At 41.3% G+C, this 20196-nt stretch overlaps 1 protein-coding gene across 1 annotated transcript; it reads left to right on the top strand.

Moving 5' to 3' along the window:
- Positions 1-6722: 6722 nt before the first annotated feature.
- On the top strand, positions 6723-12804 carry LOC149289850 (dynein regulatory complex protein 8-like). Its single transcript, XM_089490174.1, has 7 exons — positions 6723-6747; positions 8662-8746; positions 9624-9696; positions 11029-11108; positions 12026-12068; positions 12153-12219; positions 12692-12804. Exons 1-7 carry the CDS (start codon positions 6723-6725, stop codon positions 12802-12804), a joined length of 486 nt encoding a protein of 161 aa, XP_089346300.1.
- Positions 12805-20196: the final 7392 nt, after the last annotated feature.

Raw genomic sequence — 20196 nt, 5'->3', positions numbered from 1 at the left:
CATAACTCCTATCACTATATACTGAGCCAGACATTGATGGTGGTACAGCATAACTTCCATCACTATATACTGAGTCAGACACTGATGGTGATACAGCATAACTCCCATCACCATCTTTTTAATTTGCATTTTGTTGCTCACTCACTCTAACTCACGCGCTAACCCTTTCTCTCTCATTCACACTCTCTCCCACTCTTACTCATGCTCTCTTACACTCTTACTCACTATCACACATGCTCTCATTCTCTCTCTCAATGTCTCCCTCCCTCTTGTCTCTTATTTTTCTGTCTCCTTCCTTCGTCAGTTTCTCTCTGTTGACCAGGCCTCCCGGAGCACTTCCGCAAAAAGGCGAAGCTTCCACGCACACCCACTCCCTGCATTGGAGGAATGGGGGAGAGGCTGTCCCTGTGGTGTGTGCTATGTTTCTGCCCCTGTACGAAAGTACTCCCAAGAAGCCAGAATAAAGCCAACAGATTTGCGGATAAAGAGAGGTGCAGAAACACTTCTCTTTCTCTGTGAACCTGTCTGCAATATTCTGGCTTCTTGGAGTACTTCCACAAAAGGGTAGAGCAATGGTGCGCACAACATGGACAGCCTCTCTCCTGGGCAGAAGCGAAAGAAAAAGGAAGAATAACAAAAGGCAAGAGAAGGAGCAGAGCTGCAGAAGGGGAGATGGGCACAGAGGCGGATGGCAGAGAAGGTAGGGAGACTCAGCCCGCACAGACTTCACCCCTCGTTCTGCACTACCCGCCCGATGTGCCCCTGCAGGTGCATTGCACCCCATGCTCCCACCTAGAAGCAGCTTTGCCTACCCCCATATTAGAGACTATTGAAATGTGAGCCGGTGTATCCAATTATTTGCATGTTTTATTGTTCTATTATTATTATATTTTACTAGGATACTGAAGATGAATTTTGAGTCTCCTTGGCTTTGCATGTGCATGTGATCTTGCTTAATTGGTTTCTCTGTGAGGCACAGATTAACAGCAGCTAATTGAGCTGGTGTTCCAAATATGGATTGTAATGACATGCAAAATAGCTAAAGCTACCATTTCCCAAACAGATTAACATTAGACAGCCTTGGTACATCTTTATACTAGAAATGGAGGTACATAGCAAAGATCATATTATATAAATTATTTTATTAAGACGGAATTGTATTTCTAGGTAAGCACCTAAAATGTAGCACTCAATAACTGCTGTGTATTCAAATTTTGGAAATGGACAAAACCACATACAATTGGACTTTTGTTTTTTATATAGTCATCTGCTTGATCAAGATTATGTGATGTCTGTCCCGAATGGATATTGCCCTGACCTCTCTAAAGTTTGTGTCCAACCAAGACAGAAATGATCCAAACATTTCCACCTCCACTGTCCTAGAACTTAAGATCTCATATCACAATATACCGTATTTTTCGCTCTATAAGACGCATCTGCTGATAAGACGCACCTAGATTTTAGAGGAGAAAAAAAAGGAAAAAATATTTTGAGCTAAAAAATGGGCTAAAATATTTATTACAATAACTGAATAACTTAACATGAACAATAGCCAACAGCAGCATTAAGAACCATCATTACTGTAAAAGATAAGGTCTCTAGTCATTGGGAAATCCCAAAAATTCCTCACAACTGTCCGAACTTGTCACGCTCAGTGGCTCACTATCACTGGTGTCAGGGTCTTCATAAAGGACATCATCCTCTGAACCATCCAAGGCATTACTGATGCCACATTTCTTAAAGGAACTTACAACCGTTTCATCCTTCACGGCTTGCCATGACGTTTTCACCCACTCACAAACTTGAGTGATGGTAGGCCTTTTCATTCTTCCAGTGGGTGTCACTTTTTTTTACACTTTACTGTTCACTCTCTTCTCTCTTCATCCACATGTACCGGTATACAAGGTGCAAAAATACACTTCCCGTCATGCCTGCACAGAAAAAAGCTGGTCAGACATGATGGGAAGTGTAGTTGGACTACAAGCGCCGTACTGCGCATGCGCCGGCGCCATACGTGACACGGCGCTTGCGTCAAATCCCCCCGTCCTCTCCATCGAGTCCGCCCTTAGCCGTCGCAACGGACCAGAGAAGAGGAGAGGCGGCGACAGAGGCGGCGGTCTCCAGATGAAGACCTCCCCTGGACGGCGAAGCGAGACAGACACTGTCCGGGACACTTTTGGTGAGTATATCGTTGCCCCCCCCCCCCTCCCTGCCTGCATCTTCGCTCCATAAGACGCGGCTGATTTTTCATCCTACTTTGGGAGGAAAAAAACTGCGTCTTATGGAGCGAAAAATACGGTACATTTGGGTACCTTTTTGTTGCAAAATCATATCAAATCCTAAATGAAGATTTAAATAAGGATTGACTTTGTGTCACATGAACTGTCACATGATCTCAGTATATATATATATATATATATATATATATATATATATATATATATATATATATATATACACACACACACACACACATCTGTTCTGAAAGTCCCCAGAGTTTGTAACACCTCTGAGAAAGCGGCACCATGAAGACCAAGGAGCTCTCCAAATAGGTCAGGGACAAAGTTGTGGTTTGGGTTATAAAAACTTTCCAAAACTATCCAAAACTTTGAACATCTCATGGAGCACCATTAAATCCATTAAGAAATGGAAAGAATATAGCACCACAACAAACCTGCCAAGAGAGGACAGCCCATTAAATTTCACAGGCCAGGCAAGGAGGGCAGTAATCAAAGAGACCAAAGATAACTCTGAAGGAGCTGCACAACTCCACGGGGCGATTGGGGAATCTCTCACATTCCCCACAAACATATGGAAAAAGCTACTCTGGTCACATGAGATTAAAATCGAGCTTTTTGACCAGCAACGCATGTCATATACATGTTTCATCGGCGGGACTGGGAAACTTGTCAGGATTGAAGGAATGATGAATGCCGGCAAATACAAGTAAATTCTTGAGGAAGAGGTTCACCTTCCAGCAGGACAATGACCCTAAGCATACTGCTAAAGCAACACTCGAGTGGTTTAAGGGGAAGCCCAGACCTCAACCAATTGAGAATCTGGGGTATAACTTAAAGATGGCTGTACCCCAGCAGAACCCATCCAACTTGAAGGAGTTGGAGCAGTTTTGCTTTGAAGAATGTGCACAAATCCCAGGGACTAGATGTGCCAAGCTTGTAGCGTGATACCCCATGAGACTTCAGCTGTATTTGCTGCAAAAGTTGCCCCTACAAAATATTGACTGTGGGGGCGAATGGTTATACACACTCCAGTTTTCTGGGTTTTTTTGTCTTATTTCTTGTTTGTTTCAATAGTATATAATATCGTGCATCTTCAAAGTGGTAGGCATGTTATGTAAATCAAATAATACAAACCCTCACCAAAACCATTTTAATTCCAGGTTGTAATGCAACAAAATATTAAAAACGCCAAGGGGTGAATACTTTTGCAAGGCACTGTAAGTCTTTAACCGCAACATGTATTTCTCTTGTTGAGACTCTGCAGCATTCCCTGTTGAACCTGTTACACTTTCGCTCTCAGCTGAAGGTAATTTTTTCCTGGTCTTGAGCAGACCAGCATGTTTTTGTCTCTGTGATGACAACTTGTATCCTGTTTGACTTCTTGTTGGTATTTCTCTTTAATGTTGAATCTGCCTTGCTCTCATTCCACAGTATTTCCCTATACTGCACGCATCCGTATTCAGATCTCCTCTCCCTGGGGAGTCCAAATCGGCAACCTCACATCCACTGCAGCTGAACATTGTTTAAAAGGATCACTCCATAAAAGGTACCTCCTTTAACACGCATTGCCCTTTGCCAAGCTTTTTCAACGATTAAACTTCACACAGTTCTTGGTGGTATAGATATCTTCACTTTTTTAACCATATATGTTCTATTAATTCCCACTTTTGTCTCTAACTTTCAAGTCTTGTTTTTCCAGAATAGGATCACTTGAATACATATTCACTTTTCATCTTTATCTTTTGTGTAAGCATTTCCATTTCTATTATTTCAGTTATGTTTTCATACAATTGGTTCTTATTAGACAATTTCCACTATACTTAAGTCTATTTTTTTTGCACAAAAATAATGTTTTTCTATCTTTTGATCTATAGTGTGTGCACTTGTGTATAAACCACCAACATATTTTTATTTCTTTTGATTTATACATCTGGAAACTTTTCCTAAACTAAAGATGTAAAAATTCATGATTAATAACCAAAAGACACAGACAGAACCAAGCAGTTAGTAATGGAAGCGCCTTGACGGGACTGGACTAGGCCGGGTGGAAAGCACAGGCTTGACAGCCACCGGCCAGGGTACTGTGGCTGGACTGCCCCCGGCCAGGGCGCTAATGAACACGGCTGGATAACCCTCGGACAGTGCACATGGCAGACTAGCCCTGGGGCAGGGAACACGGCAGGATATAGACAGGATGCTGCTAACAGTAACAGGTCAGTGGCCAATGACAAAGTCACAACCGTTCGCTGCAACTCAATGCAAAGGCCCCAAATGAAGAAAGCGGAGGTAAATGAGGCCCTGCTGACACCACCAATTTGTAGCGAGAGATCCCAAAACCTGTTAGAGCGAAGACCAGAAACTGCAAGTAGAGACATCAATAAGACAGACTGAGTCTCGGTATCTAAGGTTGAACTGTGACAGATTATTTGTGTTTCCATTTAATTATAACCCAATTGCACCATATCTTTTAATATTGTGAACTTCAATGTTGTATATACTTTTAAAAATAAATGATATCTTACAGTAAATGTTTCAACTCAAAATGCCAAAAAGGGGACCTTGTTGTCCATACCGTACATAAAAAATAAACTACCAATAAGTCACCTAAAATGTCCCACAACTAAAAGAATTTGGTGCATCTTTGGCCACTTTTAGTAAAGAAGGGGTTGTAAGAAATAAAAATGCTTTCTTTCACTATATTTAAGACAAAACAATAAGACTGGATTGTTGAAATAAATTGCTTTGCTAGACAAAGAAAATTATAAATATTTTGGTGTAAATGCACTTTGATATTATCTAAGAAAACACATTAGTAAATACATTCTAATTCTGTCTTTAATATTATACGGTAATATGTGGTTTGTAAAACCCTTAAAACACACCATGTGTCTGAGACAAGCTGTGCACTCTTTCCATTTTCTCCATCTGTCTCGCTTCTCCACCCAGTTTTACACCACCATCTGCTACTCCAAACTGACCTTGTGACTCTAGGCTTTCCCACACCATTTAGTATGTGCTTCTCGCAAGCTTATTCATGTCAAATGGTTTCACAATTCCACAAATAGGAAAGTGATGTTACATTGACATCACTTTAGCAAAAACTCGTATCTCCTTTTCAAATATATGCAAAGCTGTTCTGTAACAAAAAATGTGCCTATCAATTAATGGTAGACACATGGTTGTATCTCATTCCATGTTGGTTTAACTGATGTATACAATGTTTATGTTTTAAAATAAATATTTTTTGACAGAATATACATCCGAGGAGCTCTGATCAGACACAGTTCATATCTCCGAGTCTTGTTTAAAAGGAACTGTCCCTTCAAGTCCTTCTTTGTCCCCATTTAGTAGGCTCTCAGAAAAGGACATTTCCTAGAACAAGTAGCACAAGGAGCAGAGGTCTAAGTCAAGAAGCTCTCCCCAGTTAAAGTGGGCAGTAGCAGAATTTATTTTTATATTACTGTAAAGTACCTTAGTATTTAAACATTACAAATTAACTCATAAAAATTATTCAAACACAGGTATAACATATTTCTGTCTAGGCTTTCAAGCCATCTGTCTGGATCGTTACGGTTACTGAGCATGGCCGGAGGCAAACGTAGCAGATTGTTCATTATTACCATTACAGGACACACGCAACAGGTGGGTTTACCACCATTTCCGAAGCAAAACAAAAAACATTAATATTACAATAAACTGTAAAATGACACTATTATTACCAATTTTAATTTATACACCACCAATGTATTCCATGGTGCAAATAAGACATAAGCACCTCACATAATTTGGATTCACAGAAACAAAAGTCCTAGTAGTGATCTGTCCAGTGGCAGAAAAGGATCATGAGAATTGTAGTTATGTCTCCATCCACTGAGAAATGGTCAGCATTCTTAGTTGAGTACATTATAGTTAAAAACAAGAAATACTTGCACATTATGAATGTTGGATAACATGTCGGTTTATTTTGGCTCAGCACAAAATCAAATAGCCTTACAACATAATTAGAATCGGTTATATTCGAAAGTCACATTCTCTAGAAAAAAAAAAAAATAAATATATATATATATATATATATATATATATATATATATATATATACACACCATCAAATTCACCCAAAAGCCTTAGAGCAATACCAAACACACAAATCCCTTCCAAGTTTCTAATTGTCTTCTACAGCTGCACAGGGTGTTAAATGGAACAACAGAACTCACATCTCCAAGCATTTAGCGCCATTTTACAATCTGGTCGAAGACTCGAAGCATGAAAACAAACACCACGAAGTGCGAGTTACTATGGAAACTAAACAAAAGCTGTGACAAGGCACAACGTTCTGGAAGACACTGAAACACGAAAACTGTGGTATAACGTTCCACGCCATTTTCTATGTAGGTGAAATGTGATATTTGCCAATTCAAAGATGGCGAAAGGGACGTCCTCCGACGCGAACGTCTGTCTCCATGGTAACCTGGGACAACAACCATGGCGGAGGAGAAAGATGCTGCTGGTAAGTGAACAAAAAAGTGATCCCACATGTAACCTTGCCTGTTTGACATGGAAAGTAGTGCAAAAGAGAGAAAACATACAGAACAGGGTATAATGCAAGTACCAAATACATTTTAAAAATAGATTAAGTAAAGGTTTAACGCAAAATGAAAACAGGACTAAGAAATACATTTTGGTAACAGCAAGTTTCCACTGAAATCTTTGTAGGAAAAAACGGATTTCATTGAAAGTTCATTTTAAACTTAAATAAGAAACGAGTTTAATCCTTCAATAATGCAATACCATGTGTTGCACCCCCCAGTACTCAAAGGGTTAATGAATAATGGGGTCCCAATAAAATAAAATAGTTGTACCTGAACAAATGTGTCATATTAACAACTATTATAAATGCATTTTGCTTTCCTAGTTCTGTTGCGCTGCATTGCTTGTTGTACAGGTCATTTTTTTATTCTACATAAAGCCATATTTATGTCACTTTCCTACAAAAGCAGCAGACTGCAATGCTTACACTATTTATCACCAATCCCAGAGAATTTGACGGCAGATAACACTCATTCGCCCATCTAACCATCTAATTTTTTTTCCATGACCTCAACCGTTCCTTGGTCTTGTCCCAGAGTCATGATAGCTTTATGTCTATCCCATGCATTGTTTTTGCCTCTAACACTTTTGATGCACATGCATTCATCCTTGAAGTATTAATTTTGGTTTATTTAGTTTAGAAGTCTCCTCTATAGGATCAAGAGTTAATAGCAGAGAATTTGATGTCAGATGAGAACCATTCAGCCCATCTTACCAGGTCTTGGTCTCATCCTAGGTTCAGTATAGCTTTATGCCTATCCCCTAGCACATTTAAATGCCCTCGCTATGTTAATCTCTTCCACTTATCCACTTACACCCTCTCATTTATGTAAGACTTCCTTACATTACATCTAAACCGCTGACCCTCTAGGTCAAACATTTGTCCTCCTTTGACATAAACTTCCATCCTTTACTTTGTTGAATGCCTTTCAGTATTTAAATGTTTTCATCACATCTCCCCTCTCTCATATTTCCTCTAATCTATACATATTGAGCTCCCCTAGTCTTTCCTGATAATTTTTATCCTGGAAACCATTTACCATTTTAGTAGCTCTTCTCCGAACTGTCACCAGCACATCTATATCATTCTGGAGATGGGGTCTCCAGATCTGTACACAATAGATGAGGCCTGGCCAGCCTATCTGGGTACTCTGGCTACCCTGGCTACCTGGGATGTGGCCTGTTCCCACTTATGTCGCGGGCAGTCCCACTGAGGTTAGTGAGCTTTCCCGCCAACACCAGTAGCTGTTCCCACTGACGGCACGGGACTCATCCACATTTAAGGGGGAAATGGGTTAGGGAGTGAGGTGTGTAATGACCCCGCTTGTGCGACCCGGAGGATTCAGGTCGCTTCTCCTTAACCCCTTCAAGACGCGGACGTACCTGGTACTTCCTGGTCATAGGTCACCGCCAGACTGGGACGTACCAGGTACGTCATCAATGATGCGCGATCCAGCGTCGCTATGCACACTGGGATCACGAGGGGCGGCTGCTACTGTCCCCAGCGATCCGTAGCAGCCACTCCCCCTCAATTCCGTGCACGTGATCGCTTTGAAGCGAATCACGAGCACGGAATTAAAATATTTAAAAAAACCTGAAGTCTTCATGGGAAGACGCGGTACGCAAACGCCGGTCCTGAAGGGGTTAAATCTTCAAGTATGCTGTCCAGATATCTGTAAAGTGTCAGAACCAGCTCCCTTTTCCTTATACTGATGCCTCTCGCAATACAACCCAGCATCCTGTATGCTTTTTAAACTTTTATTATTTTGTGTTTATTTCAGTAATTTTGTAAGGCACATTTTATGTAAAATAATTTGAAAACTGTCTGTTACAGAGGCACTCGTCACAGATTTACAAAAGAAAATCACAGATGCTTTTGATGTTTTTGATCATGAAAGCAACAGAACTGTAGATGTCCGGTAAGAAGACTTTCTGTTAACACCTTTTAACATTTTGCATTGCAATTGTGATATATGTTATGGTAGACGCATATTTTGGCTATTTGAATGCACTTGCAACCTATGCGTTAAATCTGTTCGTTTTCCTTTAGAAATGTAAACGTCGTATACCAAAGAACTCATGCATATTGTAATCGCTGTGAGTTGTGGCCCCTGCTTTGAAATATGTACATCTACTTAGTCTCAGGTGTTTTATTATTCCAATTTGGTTTGTTAGTAAATAGAACGGCTTCTGCATAATGCATTGTCTAGATGGGGAGGCTTCTTCAAGGCCAGATCACTGATTAAATTATCCTTCGCACTTCCAGTAGATGAAGATTATTGGGAATGATGCTTCATAATACAGATTGAAGCTGTTGTATTGCATCTAATTTGGAAAATAAATCTGTTAACCTTAAAGGACAGGTCACGTCAAACTTTACTACTGGAAAAAAAGCAGATGTCCCCAGGGATATGGCGTAGTTGGTGTCTGGTTCAGTCCTAAACTAGATGATAAGCATGGTGGCCACCTTGGCCAGGTTTTCCAGGACACCTCAAGGGCTGCCCCAAAGTTAAACCAAACTGCATTGGGAGACCGTTAATGTGGGGGTATGCCTCTGGGTTTCTAAAAAGGGGCATTCCTCAGAAAAAATATTGCTCAGACATTAATGATTTTACAACAGTTGCAGAATATGCAAAATATTAATCTACAAACAAAAAAGGAATTTTGCTTGGTTGATTTACATCTTCTAATTTCACAATGCATGTTTTAGAAATTAACTTTCTAAGTTATATTTTTAATGTTTATATTCATATTTAAAATATTTTCATGTATTTATTCAAGTATTATTCTTCACAGAGAGATCGGGACAATTATACGATCTCTAGGGTGTTGCCCAACCGAAGGGGAACTCCATGAAATGCTGGCTGAGGTAAGATGTTAAATGAAACATGTGAAGTCATTTGTTCCTGTTTTATTTCTGAAGTTCCAATAACGTTGATAGCCTCCACATGCTCTGCAGAACCACACTAGCCGACATGTCTTTTGGCTGCCGTATAGACATCCTTTACTACAATTAAACATTAGTCTGTTCAACAGGCAGGCGTACCATTGACACAGGCAGGTGCCAGCAGGGCTCAATCCTTAACCCAAACCCCTTAATGTCTCTGGAAGTACATAAGCCAGCAGCTGCCTATGCCACCAACAGGCAGCATTACAGCACTTTTTTTCACTGAATGTAAGGCCACAGTGAAGCAAACACCGACACGTGAAGAAACTAACAGACATTACTGTCCCTTTAATGCTTGCTGATCCAAAATAGTGATTTTGGTTTGATTTGTTCTCCAAGAAACAACCCCCCCCTCCTAAAAGTGACACTAGTTACTCTTGTCCAGAAGTTATGCATCTAATGGACTCCTGTGTATGGGCCACATGTGGATTAGTGCAAACAGTTGGGTTTTTTAAAAGGAGTTTAACAATTAGACTTCTTATGTATGCTACCTGCAAACCTAGCTCAGTCGCCTTTTCTAGTCAACCTGACTAAGTCTGCTAATGTTGAAGGAGATCTGTGATCTCCCCAACCAGCCCTTTTGTACCATAGGGATATACCCAGCACTGCATGCCCTAAAGGTACAGGGCACAAAGCTGCATCCATGGGGCAGTAATATCATGTTACTGGGCAGAGCCTTAGAGTTAATGTTTTATCGCCACCTAGTGGTAGAAACATAGCACAACACATTTGCCCTGCCTAAATACTGTATATTCTGCATAAGTGTTTTCAGATTGACCACTTTAGACATTTTTTTCCAATATCAGTTGGCAAAGGTAAAGTCACTCTCAGTTACGCATCCTGTAGGCTAGCACTTTGCATGTGGTGGCCATCAAATGGCTGATGTGACCACTCTATTTTTTTTATGTCAAAAGCCTTTTTAAGCACATCAGTGAAGTTTAAAAATGTGAACTGAAGCACAATCGGATTATTTTTACATGGGCATATTGTACTTTAGCCTGTCTTTTGGGATGATGCGCAAACCTCATTGGGTTTCTTGTGCGGGATGGGCTGCAGTGGTCCTGTGTAATACATAATTATATTAGCAAGATCATTTAATTTCACTAATTGTACAGCACTGCATAATATGGTGGCCCTATATCAAAACAACAAATAATAATAATTAAAATAGCCACGATTCACCGTGAATAACCTCATCTTACTTTTTTACTTAATGTGATTTCTCATTATTTGTTGTGTGTATTTCAATTTCAGATGGAGGAAGAAGAGCCTACGGGGTACATCCGATTTGATAAATTCCTCCCAACCATGACTAAAGTATTACTAGAAAGAAGGTATAATGTTACTGACCTAGGAAAAGGAAAATGGTTACAAATATATACTTTTGAATAGCAGTGTATATATAAATATATTTCTATATATTTAAGTGGGGTATGTATACCATAGAGACTAGGGATGGATCTTTCTGAACAGAGCATTGGGGTATAGACAGTGGCCAAAGAAGTAAATCCAAGTACAACAATATTAATATCTTTTATAAATCTGTATAATGTTGGAATGTATCAGAACCCTGAAATCTGCAGCATCTGCCGCGACAAAGCTGGCTAAGTAAATACAAAAGGGGTAGACTGATCATGGGTATCTGCCTCAGGTGTAAATCACAGGAAGGGTCCTGGATGAAAACACTCAGGGAAAGCAGGGTTGTGTGTTAAATGGACATTAAAGGAACACTCTAGCAATATGCACTTTAGTGCATATAATAGCTGCACGTCCCTTTATTTGTTTGTGGTTTCTTCCCTGTGGGGGGTTCTGCAGAATCCATCGTTATGGCTCTTTGTCCACCCACCCAGCTATTTTCCCATGCAGGAGATGTGTTAGCTCACACATAACTCTATGTACATGATACACTTAACATCAGCCATCTCAAGCACAGACTTGTGAAACACTGTGAACGGGAGTCTATTCAAACCCATATGCAGAAAGTGCACCCATTAACAGTGAAATGGAAAGAAGAGAGATGAGGTCCCTGCCACCCTTTCCAAAATTGTCAATGTTGATGCAGTTAGAGGGTGAAAGTTGCCATATTTATGTCTGTGCCCTGTACCACAGTAAGCCAGACAAAGCCAAGTGAGGGTCTGCTTATTCAATTTGAACCCACAATTTGTAGATATTAAGCATATTACCAATTCTTATCCTACCATCAATTTAAATTTATACTTAACTTGCCTTCTTTCTCTTTGATTTATTTTAGGTACCGACCAATTTCCGATGACATTATTCTTAGAGCATTTGAGGTTTGTGTATAGTTTGGAACTTAACCCAAACAGTTTTCCAATCTTTCCATTGAAGCAATAATTACAAGTATTCCCCTTTTGCAGGTTTTAGATGAAAATAAAAAAGGATACCTAACAAGAGATGAGCTTGTCAAGTATATGACCGAAGAAGGTAACAAAACCCTTCCCTAAGACTTATGATGTATGAATAATATTTGGCTTGGTTTCTTGCAATTTATAGTGTTTATGCATTTATATGTGTTTGCCTTTCTTAAAAGTACAACACAGAAAGGCACAATACAAAGATTTGATGGCATTACATTTTACTGACTCTTATGTATTCACAAACCTGGCTGTTTGTGTGAGGTTGAAACTAAGCTGATCATTTCAGTTTCTTAATATGACTGCATTATAAATGGACAATCCCATAAGCATGTACAAAAGTTTGGGGTCACTTAGCTGTTTTCATGGAAAACAAGGACATTTCTAGCTGTGTAACATAAATGCAAAATGGTTTTCCAATGATCAAATAGCCTTTTAAAGTTAAACTTGGATTACCTAACACAATGTACCATTGGAACACAGGAGCAATGGATGCTTATAAAGAGGGAAAATGTCAAACCCACTTTTTTTTGTTGTCCCAGGTGAACCATTCACACAAGAAGAGATGGAGGAGATGATCTCAGCTGCTGTGGACCCAGACAAGAATATTGTCCCTTATAAGGATTATGCTGCAATGATGGTCATAGATGACTGACCAACATTGAAGCTGGTTGGGACCTCTAATAAAAGAGGCCGTATTGCACTAGGGCAGGGGCGTCCAACTTGCGGCCCTCCAGCTGCTGCAGGACTACATCTCCCATCCTCCTCAGCTGAAAGAGCATTATGGGAGATGTAGTCCTGCAGCAGCTGGAGGGCCGCAGGTTGGACACTAGGGGAATAAGCTGTTTTTGTTTATTTGTTCAGATATGTCATATTAAATTATACCCCATGTATTTAAAATATGTACATTTAGTCATTCTATTTCCTTGGGTATTTCCTTGAATATTCAATGGTGGGTAACCCAATTTGGGCAAATTGACTTTCAAAAAAGCCATCCGCTGCACCAGGTGCAGGTAGAGATATGTTATCTGAGGCTTGAAGATACTGCCCATCACAGAGAAAATTCCCTGGATTTGGATGCTGGTAGGCATGAGAGCAGCCTTTGGGCCAGTAAGGACAGGATGTACATTTCTGTACATTGCAACCCTACTGCAGAACCCTCTCATTCTTATATAAAAAATACAAAAAAATTAAATAAAAAAATATATTTAAAAAACATAATAATAATTACATTTTTTTTAAAAAACCTTACATCCCATTGTCCTAGCATAACATCTACCCAGCAGAGGCGTATATAAGGTATGGCAGCCATGGCACGTGCCATGGGCGCCATCTCAAGGGGGGCGCCAGTGAGCGGCTTTTAAATGCCGGGTTTTTTTTGATGCGGAGGAGAGAGAGGGGCGCCTAGAAACCGCTCGGCGCTCCTCATTCTCCTCCACGAGCCCTCTACCCCCGTCCCGGTGCCGGCATGACGTCATATTACGGCGCTCAGCAGTGAAGCAGCGGGCACCAGCGAGCGGTGCAGGAAGACAGCAGCATCGTGCTCCCGTCGCTGGACTTCAAGGTGAGAGAGGGGGAGGGGGGATATATAGTGGGTAGGGGGAGGGAGAGGGGTTAGAAAGTGATAGGGGAGGGAGAGGGGGGTAGAAAGTGATAGGGGAGGGAGAGGGGGTAGATATAAGTAAAGAGTGTGCATTAATGTGTGGATGCATTGAGTGAATGAGAGAGAGCATGAGTTAATATGTGAATGTATTGTCTGAATGAGGGAGAGCATGAGTTAATGTGTGGATGCATTGAGAGCATGAGTTAATGTGTGGATGAATTGTCTGAATGAGTGAGAGCATGAGTTAATGTGTTGATGCATTAAGTGAATGAGGGAGAGCATGAGTTAATGTGTGGATGAATTGTCTGAATGAGGGAGAGCATGAGTTAATGTGTGGATGCATTGAGAGCATGAGTTAATGTGTGGATGCATTGAGTGAATGAGGGAGAGCATGAGTTAATGTGTTGATGCATTGAGTGAATGAGGGAGAGCATGAGTTAATGTGTGGATGAATTGTCTGAATGAGGGAGAGCATGAGTTAATGTGTGGATGCATTGAGTGTTTGTGTATCATAGATGTATAATTGTGGAAGGGCAAAGATGGCACTAGCAGGAAGTTTGAGCCTTGGGGACCAAGATGGCACAGGCAGGGTGTATATGGGACAAAGATGGCACTGGCCGGACTGTTTGGGGACAAAGTTGACTTGTGCTGGGCTATTTGGGGACAAAGATTGCAAATCTTATGTGTGTAATCTGGGTGCTGGTCAGGTTCTATGTGGGCAGTGTGGACGCCAGGGCTGGCTTTGGGCTGTGCAACCTGTGATCTATGCCTGTAATTTAGGGGGTTTTAAATATACCTTTAATGCCGTGTTTTTATGTGAATTCTAATTGATCTTTACCTGCAAAGCTGGGTTTTTGTGTTATTCTGTAGATTCATATCTGCTATGCTATGTTTCCATACATTATTTATGTGTACCTGCAAATACAGGGTTAATATGTCTTATTCAGTTGATCTATACCTGCGATGCTACGTTTCATATATTTATTGTATACCTGCAAATACAGGACTTGTATGTCTGATTCTGTTTATTTGATATATACCTTCAGTGCTGAGATCACAAGTGAATTTCAATTGATCTGGGTTTGTGTGTTGATCTATACCCGCTATCGGCAGCAGGGACTAATATTTATATATATATATATATGGGCAGCAGGGGCTAGTAAATGGGTTTTAGATATTTGGACAGGGGCGCAATTTCAGTGCTTGCCATAGGCGCTATTTTCAGTAGATACGCCTCTGCTACCCAGTATAACCCTCCCCCCGTTCACAACCCCCAAACCCGTTAAGCCATAGGCATAAAAATTATACAAAAAATGTACACCTTATAGTATGTTCTCTGATTTTCCATCACTTTACCTAATTTTGTGAGGATTCAGAGGGAAAATTAAAAAGAAATTAGGTGTTTTTTTCAAATTTTCGCTAGTTTTTACTAAATTTCTCATTCTAACTTTTCAGCTAATCATCCAGCTGTGGTATCAAAAGAAAGCTCTATCTCTCCTTAAAAAACAATATATAGTTTACATGGGTACACTATTCACAGGAAAGGAGAATAATCGCTGAACCGACATAGCGCAAAAATGGCAAAATTGCCCTGGGACTTGAGGTACCAAAAACCCCTGGGATTGAAGGGGTTAAGCCCTGTAAACTGCGAGGTGGGGCCTCCATTGATGCATCCTGGTGCCATGTGTTCTCCAGGTAAGTGACACACCAGGCCATACACGTGATGTAAAAGAAACTAGGCCACCTTCTTCCATTGCTCTGTGGTCCAGGTGTTATGCTCACGTGCCTATTGTTGGCAGTTTCAGCGGTGGACAGGGGTCAGCATGGGCACCCTGACTGGTCTGCACAACAAACTGCTATGCACTGTGTCTTCCGACACCTTTCTATCAGAACCAGAATTAACTTTTTCAGCAATTTGAGCTACAGTAACTCGTCTGTTGGATTTGACCACACGGGCAAGCCTTCGCCCCCCCATGTGCATCAGTGAGCCTTTGGCCACCCATGACCCGGTCGCCGGGTCACCACTTTTCTTTTTTTTGGACTACAGTTGAAAGGTGCTGACCACTGTAGCTCGGGAACACTCCACAAGAGCGCAGTTTTGGGAATGCTCTGACCCAGTTGTCTAGCCATCACAATTTGGCCCTTGTCAAAGTCGCTCAGATCCTTATGCTTGCCCATTTTTCCTTCTTCTAACACATAAACTTTGAGGATGAATCGTTCACTTGCTGCCTAAAATATCCTGTCCACTGACAGGTGCTATAACAAGATTATCAGTGTTATTCACTCCACTCCAGTGGTCAAAATGTTATGGCTGATCAGTATATATATATATATATATATATATATATATATATATATATACACACTGATCACATGCCCCCCAACTGTTCCGATTTAGGCAGGACAGTCCAGATTTTGGGTCTTTGTCCCGCCGTCCCGCCTATCCCTTCCTCTGTCGCGCTTTGCAGGGGCAGAGGAAGGGCGAGGCCAGGGCCGGGCTGGCACACCGGGATACCAGCCGCCGGCGTCTAATGAAATTAAAGGGGCTGGCGTGCACGCACCGCGCACCCAATGGCCGTGCCTCAGCTCTTTGTCCCACCCCTTTTAAGACGTGGGACGAAGTGCTGAGGCACGGCCATTGGGCGACGCGGTGCGTGCACGCCAGCCCCTTTAAGTTCATGAACGCCGGCCTCCACCCACTGCCCCTACCAGACATCAGGAAGCAGTGGTAAGTTGGGGGGGGGTACTGTTACATGGGGGCATAAGGCTTTTTTGGAGGCAGAGTGCCACATGATATGCCTTTCACCCCCTTTATGCCACTATGCCTGCACAAATGCCTTTTAACCCCTTATATGCCACTCTGCCTGCAGAAATGCTGTTTAACCCCCTATATGCCACTCTGCCTCTAGAAATGCCTTTTAACCCCTATATGCCACTCTGCCTCCAGAAATGCATTATACCTCACCTATATGCCACTCTGTCCCATGATATCCATGATATGCCTTTTAATCCCCTATATGGCAGAGTGGCATATAGGGGTATAAGGCATTTCTGGAGGTAGAGTGCTATATAGGGGGTATAAGGCATTTCTGGAGGCAGAGTGTCATATAGGGGGTATAAGGCATTTAGGGGGTTAAAAGGCATATCATGGGGCAGAGTGGCATATAGGGGGGGTATAAGGCATTTCTGGGAGCAGATGTGCATAACTGGGGGGGCAGGTTGGCAAATAAAAGGAAATAAAAACAAAATTTCTCAATCATAGCTTTTATTAAATATGAAAAAAATAGTTTACATGAATTTGTTCCACTGAATAAAATTGAACTTTTTCATCCAAAATTTTTTGCAGTAGCAAATGTTTTGATTCCAAAATCAAAGGGCCATGTACATGTATATGTGTGTTTAAGGGCAGTGTACAAGCATATGTGTGTGTATAAGTGCAGTGTACATGTATGTGTGTGTGTGTGTAAGGGCAGTGTCTGTGTATATGTGTGTAAGGGCAGTGTACATGTCTATTTTTCTTTTAGGGCAGTGTACGTGTATGTGTGTGTAAGGGCAGTGTACGTGTATGTGTTTGTAAGGGCAGTGTACGTGTATATGTGTGTTTATGGGCAGGTGTTTGTAAATGCAGTGTGTAGGAGTCCTGGGAGGGAGGCTAACATTAGCCTTTTTACTTAAAAAAAAAATCTGCTGCTGTCGACTACTCTTCCAATGATGCTCAGCCAGCATTAAGGTGGACACCTGGCTGGCTGAGAATCATAGGAATTTTAGTTCACAGTTTTCAGTTCAGTATGTCTGACTGAGCCTTATGGGAATTCAATTCAATGTGTTGGTTATTTTTAATATCCATGACTGTGCTGACAAAAATAAAGTGTGTTTTAAGTGGTGATGCAAGCGCGACATTTTAAAGTGCAATTGCTTGTATTGGTGAGTTCCGCAAGATTATTTTTTTTAAAATGCCATGTTCTGGTTTTCTACCACTACTTTTGTGCACTCAAAGTGACAGTTTCATCCTCCCAGTGAACTGCAGATGAGGGCAAGGCAATTTATTACCAATAAATCATATATTACCACCATATACGTGGAGGACATTCAATGGATAAGCTGCACATTGTGGTTGGTTCTTTAACGGACATATGTTGAGTGTTGTGTATCTGGGTCTTGGAGTGTGAAGATGAGTCTGCATGCTCTCTGATCCCTCCATTACGTTTCTGCATATTAAGATTTTCAGAACAATTTAGTGTCCAAGGAAGCTTTCTGAAGAATTTAATTTTCATATTCATGCATAATACCTGCAAAAATGATTTAAAAATTATCACTTACCTTTAAGAGAAGCTGCAGCTCCAGGGCTGCAGTAGAATGCATCCTCCATGGTCCCATGTTTCTCGACAACACAAACATTTAACACTATCATATGTCGTAAAGTGCATACGTTGGCTGGAATGTCCCAGATATTTTCTGGTAGCTATTTGATGTGACCACTAGGTGGGGATAATACCTTATATTATATGAAAACAAAAATGTGAAAACCAAAACTCCTTTAAATATGTGTACATGAGAAAATACAATTTTGCACATACGGATTAAACAAATGCTGGTGGATGTGAATAATCAGACAGTTTCAAAACTACCTGTGCTATTGTGTAGCCCTCATTGTGCTGGATCAGCAAAGAATAACTAGCAGAGAGTGGGAGTGATTAGTTTTAATAGAGATAGAAAATTTGATGACAAATAAAATAAATAATGAAAAGGAAAAAGACTGGGGACACAGACTGTCGGGCAGAGCGTTAAATAAAAACACTTTGGTAATTTGATTAGCGACACGTGGTGGAAAACAAACCACTCTACTTGTTCAATTGAATGGAACCTTGATAATACATTTCTCATAAGTTACCCAGTTAGTTTTTTAAACTATTATACCATCTATACCCTCTATCACAAAATCACAAGAAGGTACATTTGTATCCTATCCCCTACTTTGTCTCTAATTAAATCTATTTCATGTGTTATCATTGGTAGGGAAGTATTTGTACATGGCCACTGTTTATGGTAAGGTTTAAATCAAGTCGGTGGTTGAGGCAACGGAAGTTGTATACCGTTCTGCGTAGAATAGATGTCCCCCGCCGGCCCCGCAAGACACTGGGGACTCCGGGAGTCTGCACTGGTAAGTCTAGGGGAGGGGGGGACACAGAGTGGCAGCATATCTCGGGGGGACACACAGAGTGGCAGCATGTCTCGGGGGGGGGCAGAGTGGCAGCATATCTATTACACTTTAAATTACATTTTTTCCTTTAAAAAAGCACCTAACTTTTAGGGTGCGGTCTATACTCGGGTGCGGCCTATACTCGAGCCAATACGGTATATATATATATTAATATTGTTATTGAAATTTTCTGTCCAAAAGTGTGGTTAACACACCAAAATTGGACAAAACAAATCAACAATATTTTATATACAGTATATATATATATATATGATTGCTAACAGCAATCATATATATATATATGATTGCTAACAGCAATCACACTCCTATCATGCCCAGGCAGCCAGTACATGCTGGAACCTGGGCATGATAGGAGTATGATTACAGCCTCCCTATACCATGCTATCCCCCCACACTTACACATCAATGCTATCACACACACACACTCTCATTCACAAACATTCATTCACAAACATTCAGCATGAACTACAGCATAACACCCATCACTCTCACACACTTACTAATCCACTCTCACTGAATGTTTTTCTACCTTTTTTCTGTCACTGTCACTTTTCCTGCTACAGCTCCTTTTTCTCCTCCTTCTATTTGTTCTTCCTCTTGACTCTTCTTCTTCACAACACTGAAGCCGTGGGCGCGGCTTCAGTGTTGTGCGCCGGGATATACATCAAATCCCGATGCATGGCATTAGTTGCCACGCGCATCGTAAGGGAGCAGGATCGGAGGTCTGCATTAACAGACCTCCCGCTCCCTCAATTGGCTTTAAGCCGGTTGGAGGGAGATCCTTGATCTCCCCAACCGAGCCTGCTCCTCTAGCAGTGGACATCTAGCAGTCCGTCTTTGGAGGGGTGCCGGCGTGGTGGCACCCCCCGATGAGCGGCACCCAGGGCAGACCGATAGGTACGCTACTGTTAAGAGGAGAGGTTGTATGCATACCTGGGAACTTTATGGCTCCAGATACCCGATGCACTCCCTTGCGGGATGCGGGCTGGAAGTCCCACTGATGTCCCAGGTGGTCCTGTTGCCTATAAAAAAAGGTGGGTTTTCGGAGAGCTTTTGAAATTTGTGTACAGGGAAGATAGTCTGATGAGGAGTTGTGGAGTTGTTAAGGGTCAGAAGTTTGAATTTGTTTCTGGAGGGTGTGGAGAGAAAATGAAGTAACTGGCTCACCAGAGCAGCAGCTGAGGAATGGTGACAGGGACAGGTGAAGTTTTTCAGGTGAAGGA

The sequence above is a fragment of the Sceloporus occidentalis genome, unplaced genomic scaffold (assembly GCF_023333645.1).
Source record: "Sceloporus occidentalis isolate IW3139 unplaced genomic scaffold, rSceOcc1.0.p SCAF_42, whole genome shotgun sequence".
Lineage (NCBI taxonomy): Eukaryota > Metazoa > Chordata > Lepidosauria > Squamata > Phrynosomatidae > Sceloporus > Sceloporus occidentalis.
This window is presented reverse-complemented; position numbering and strand designations above follow the sequence as displayed.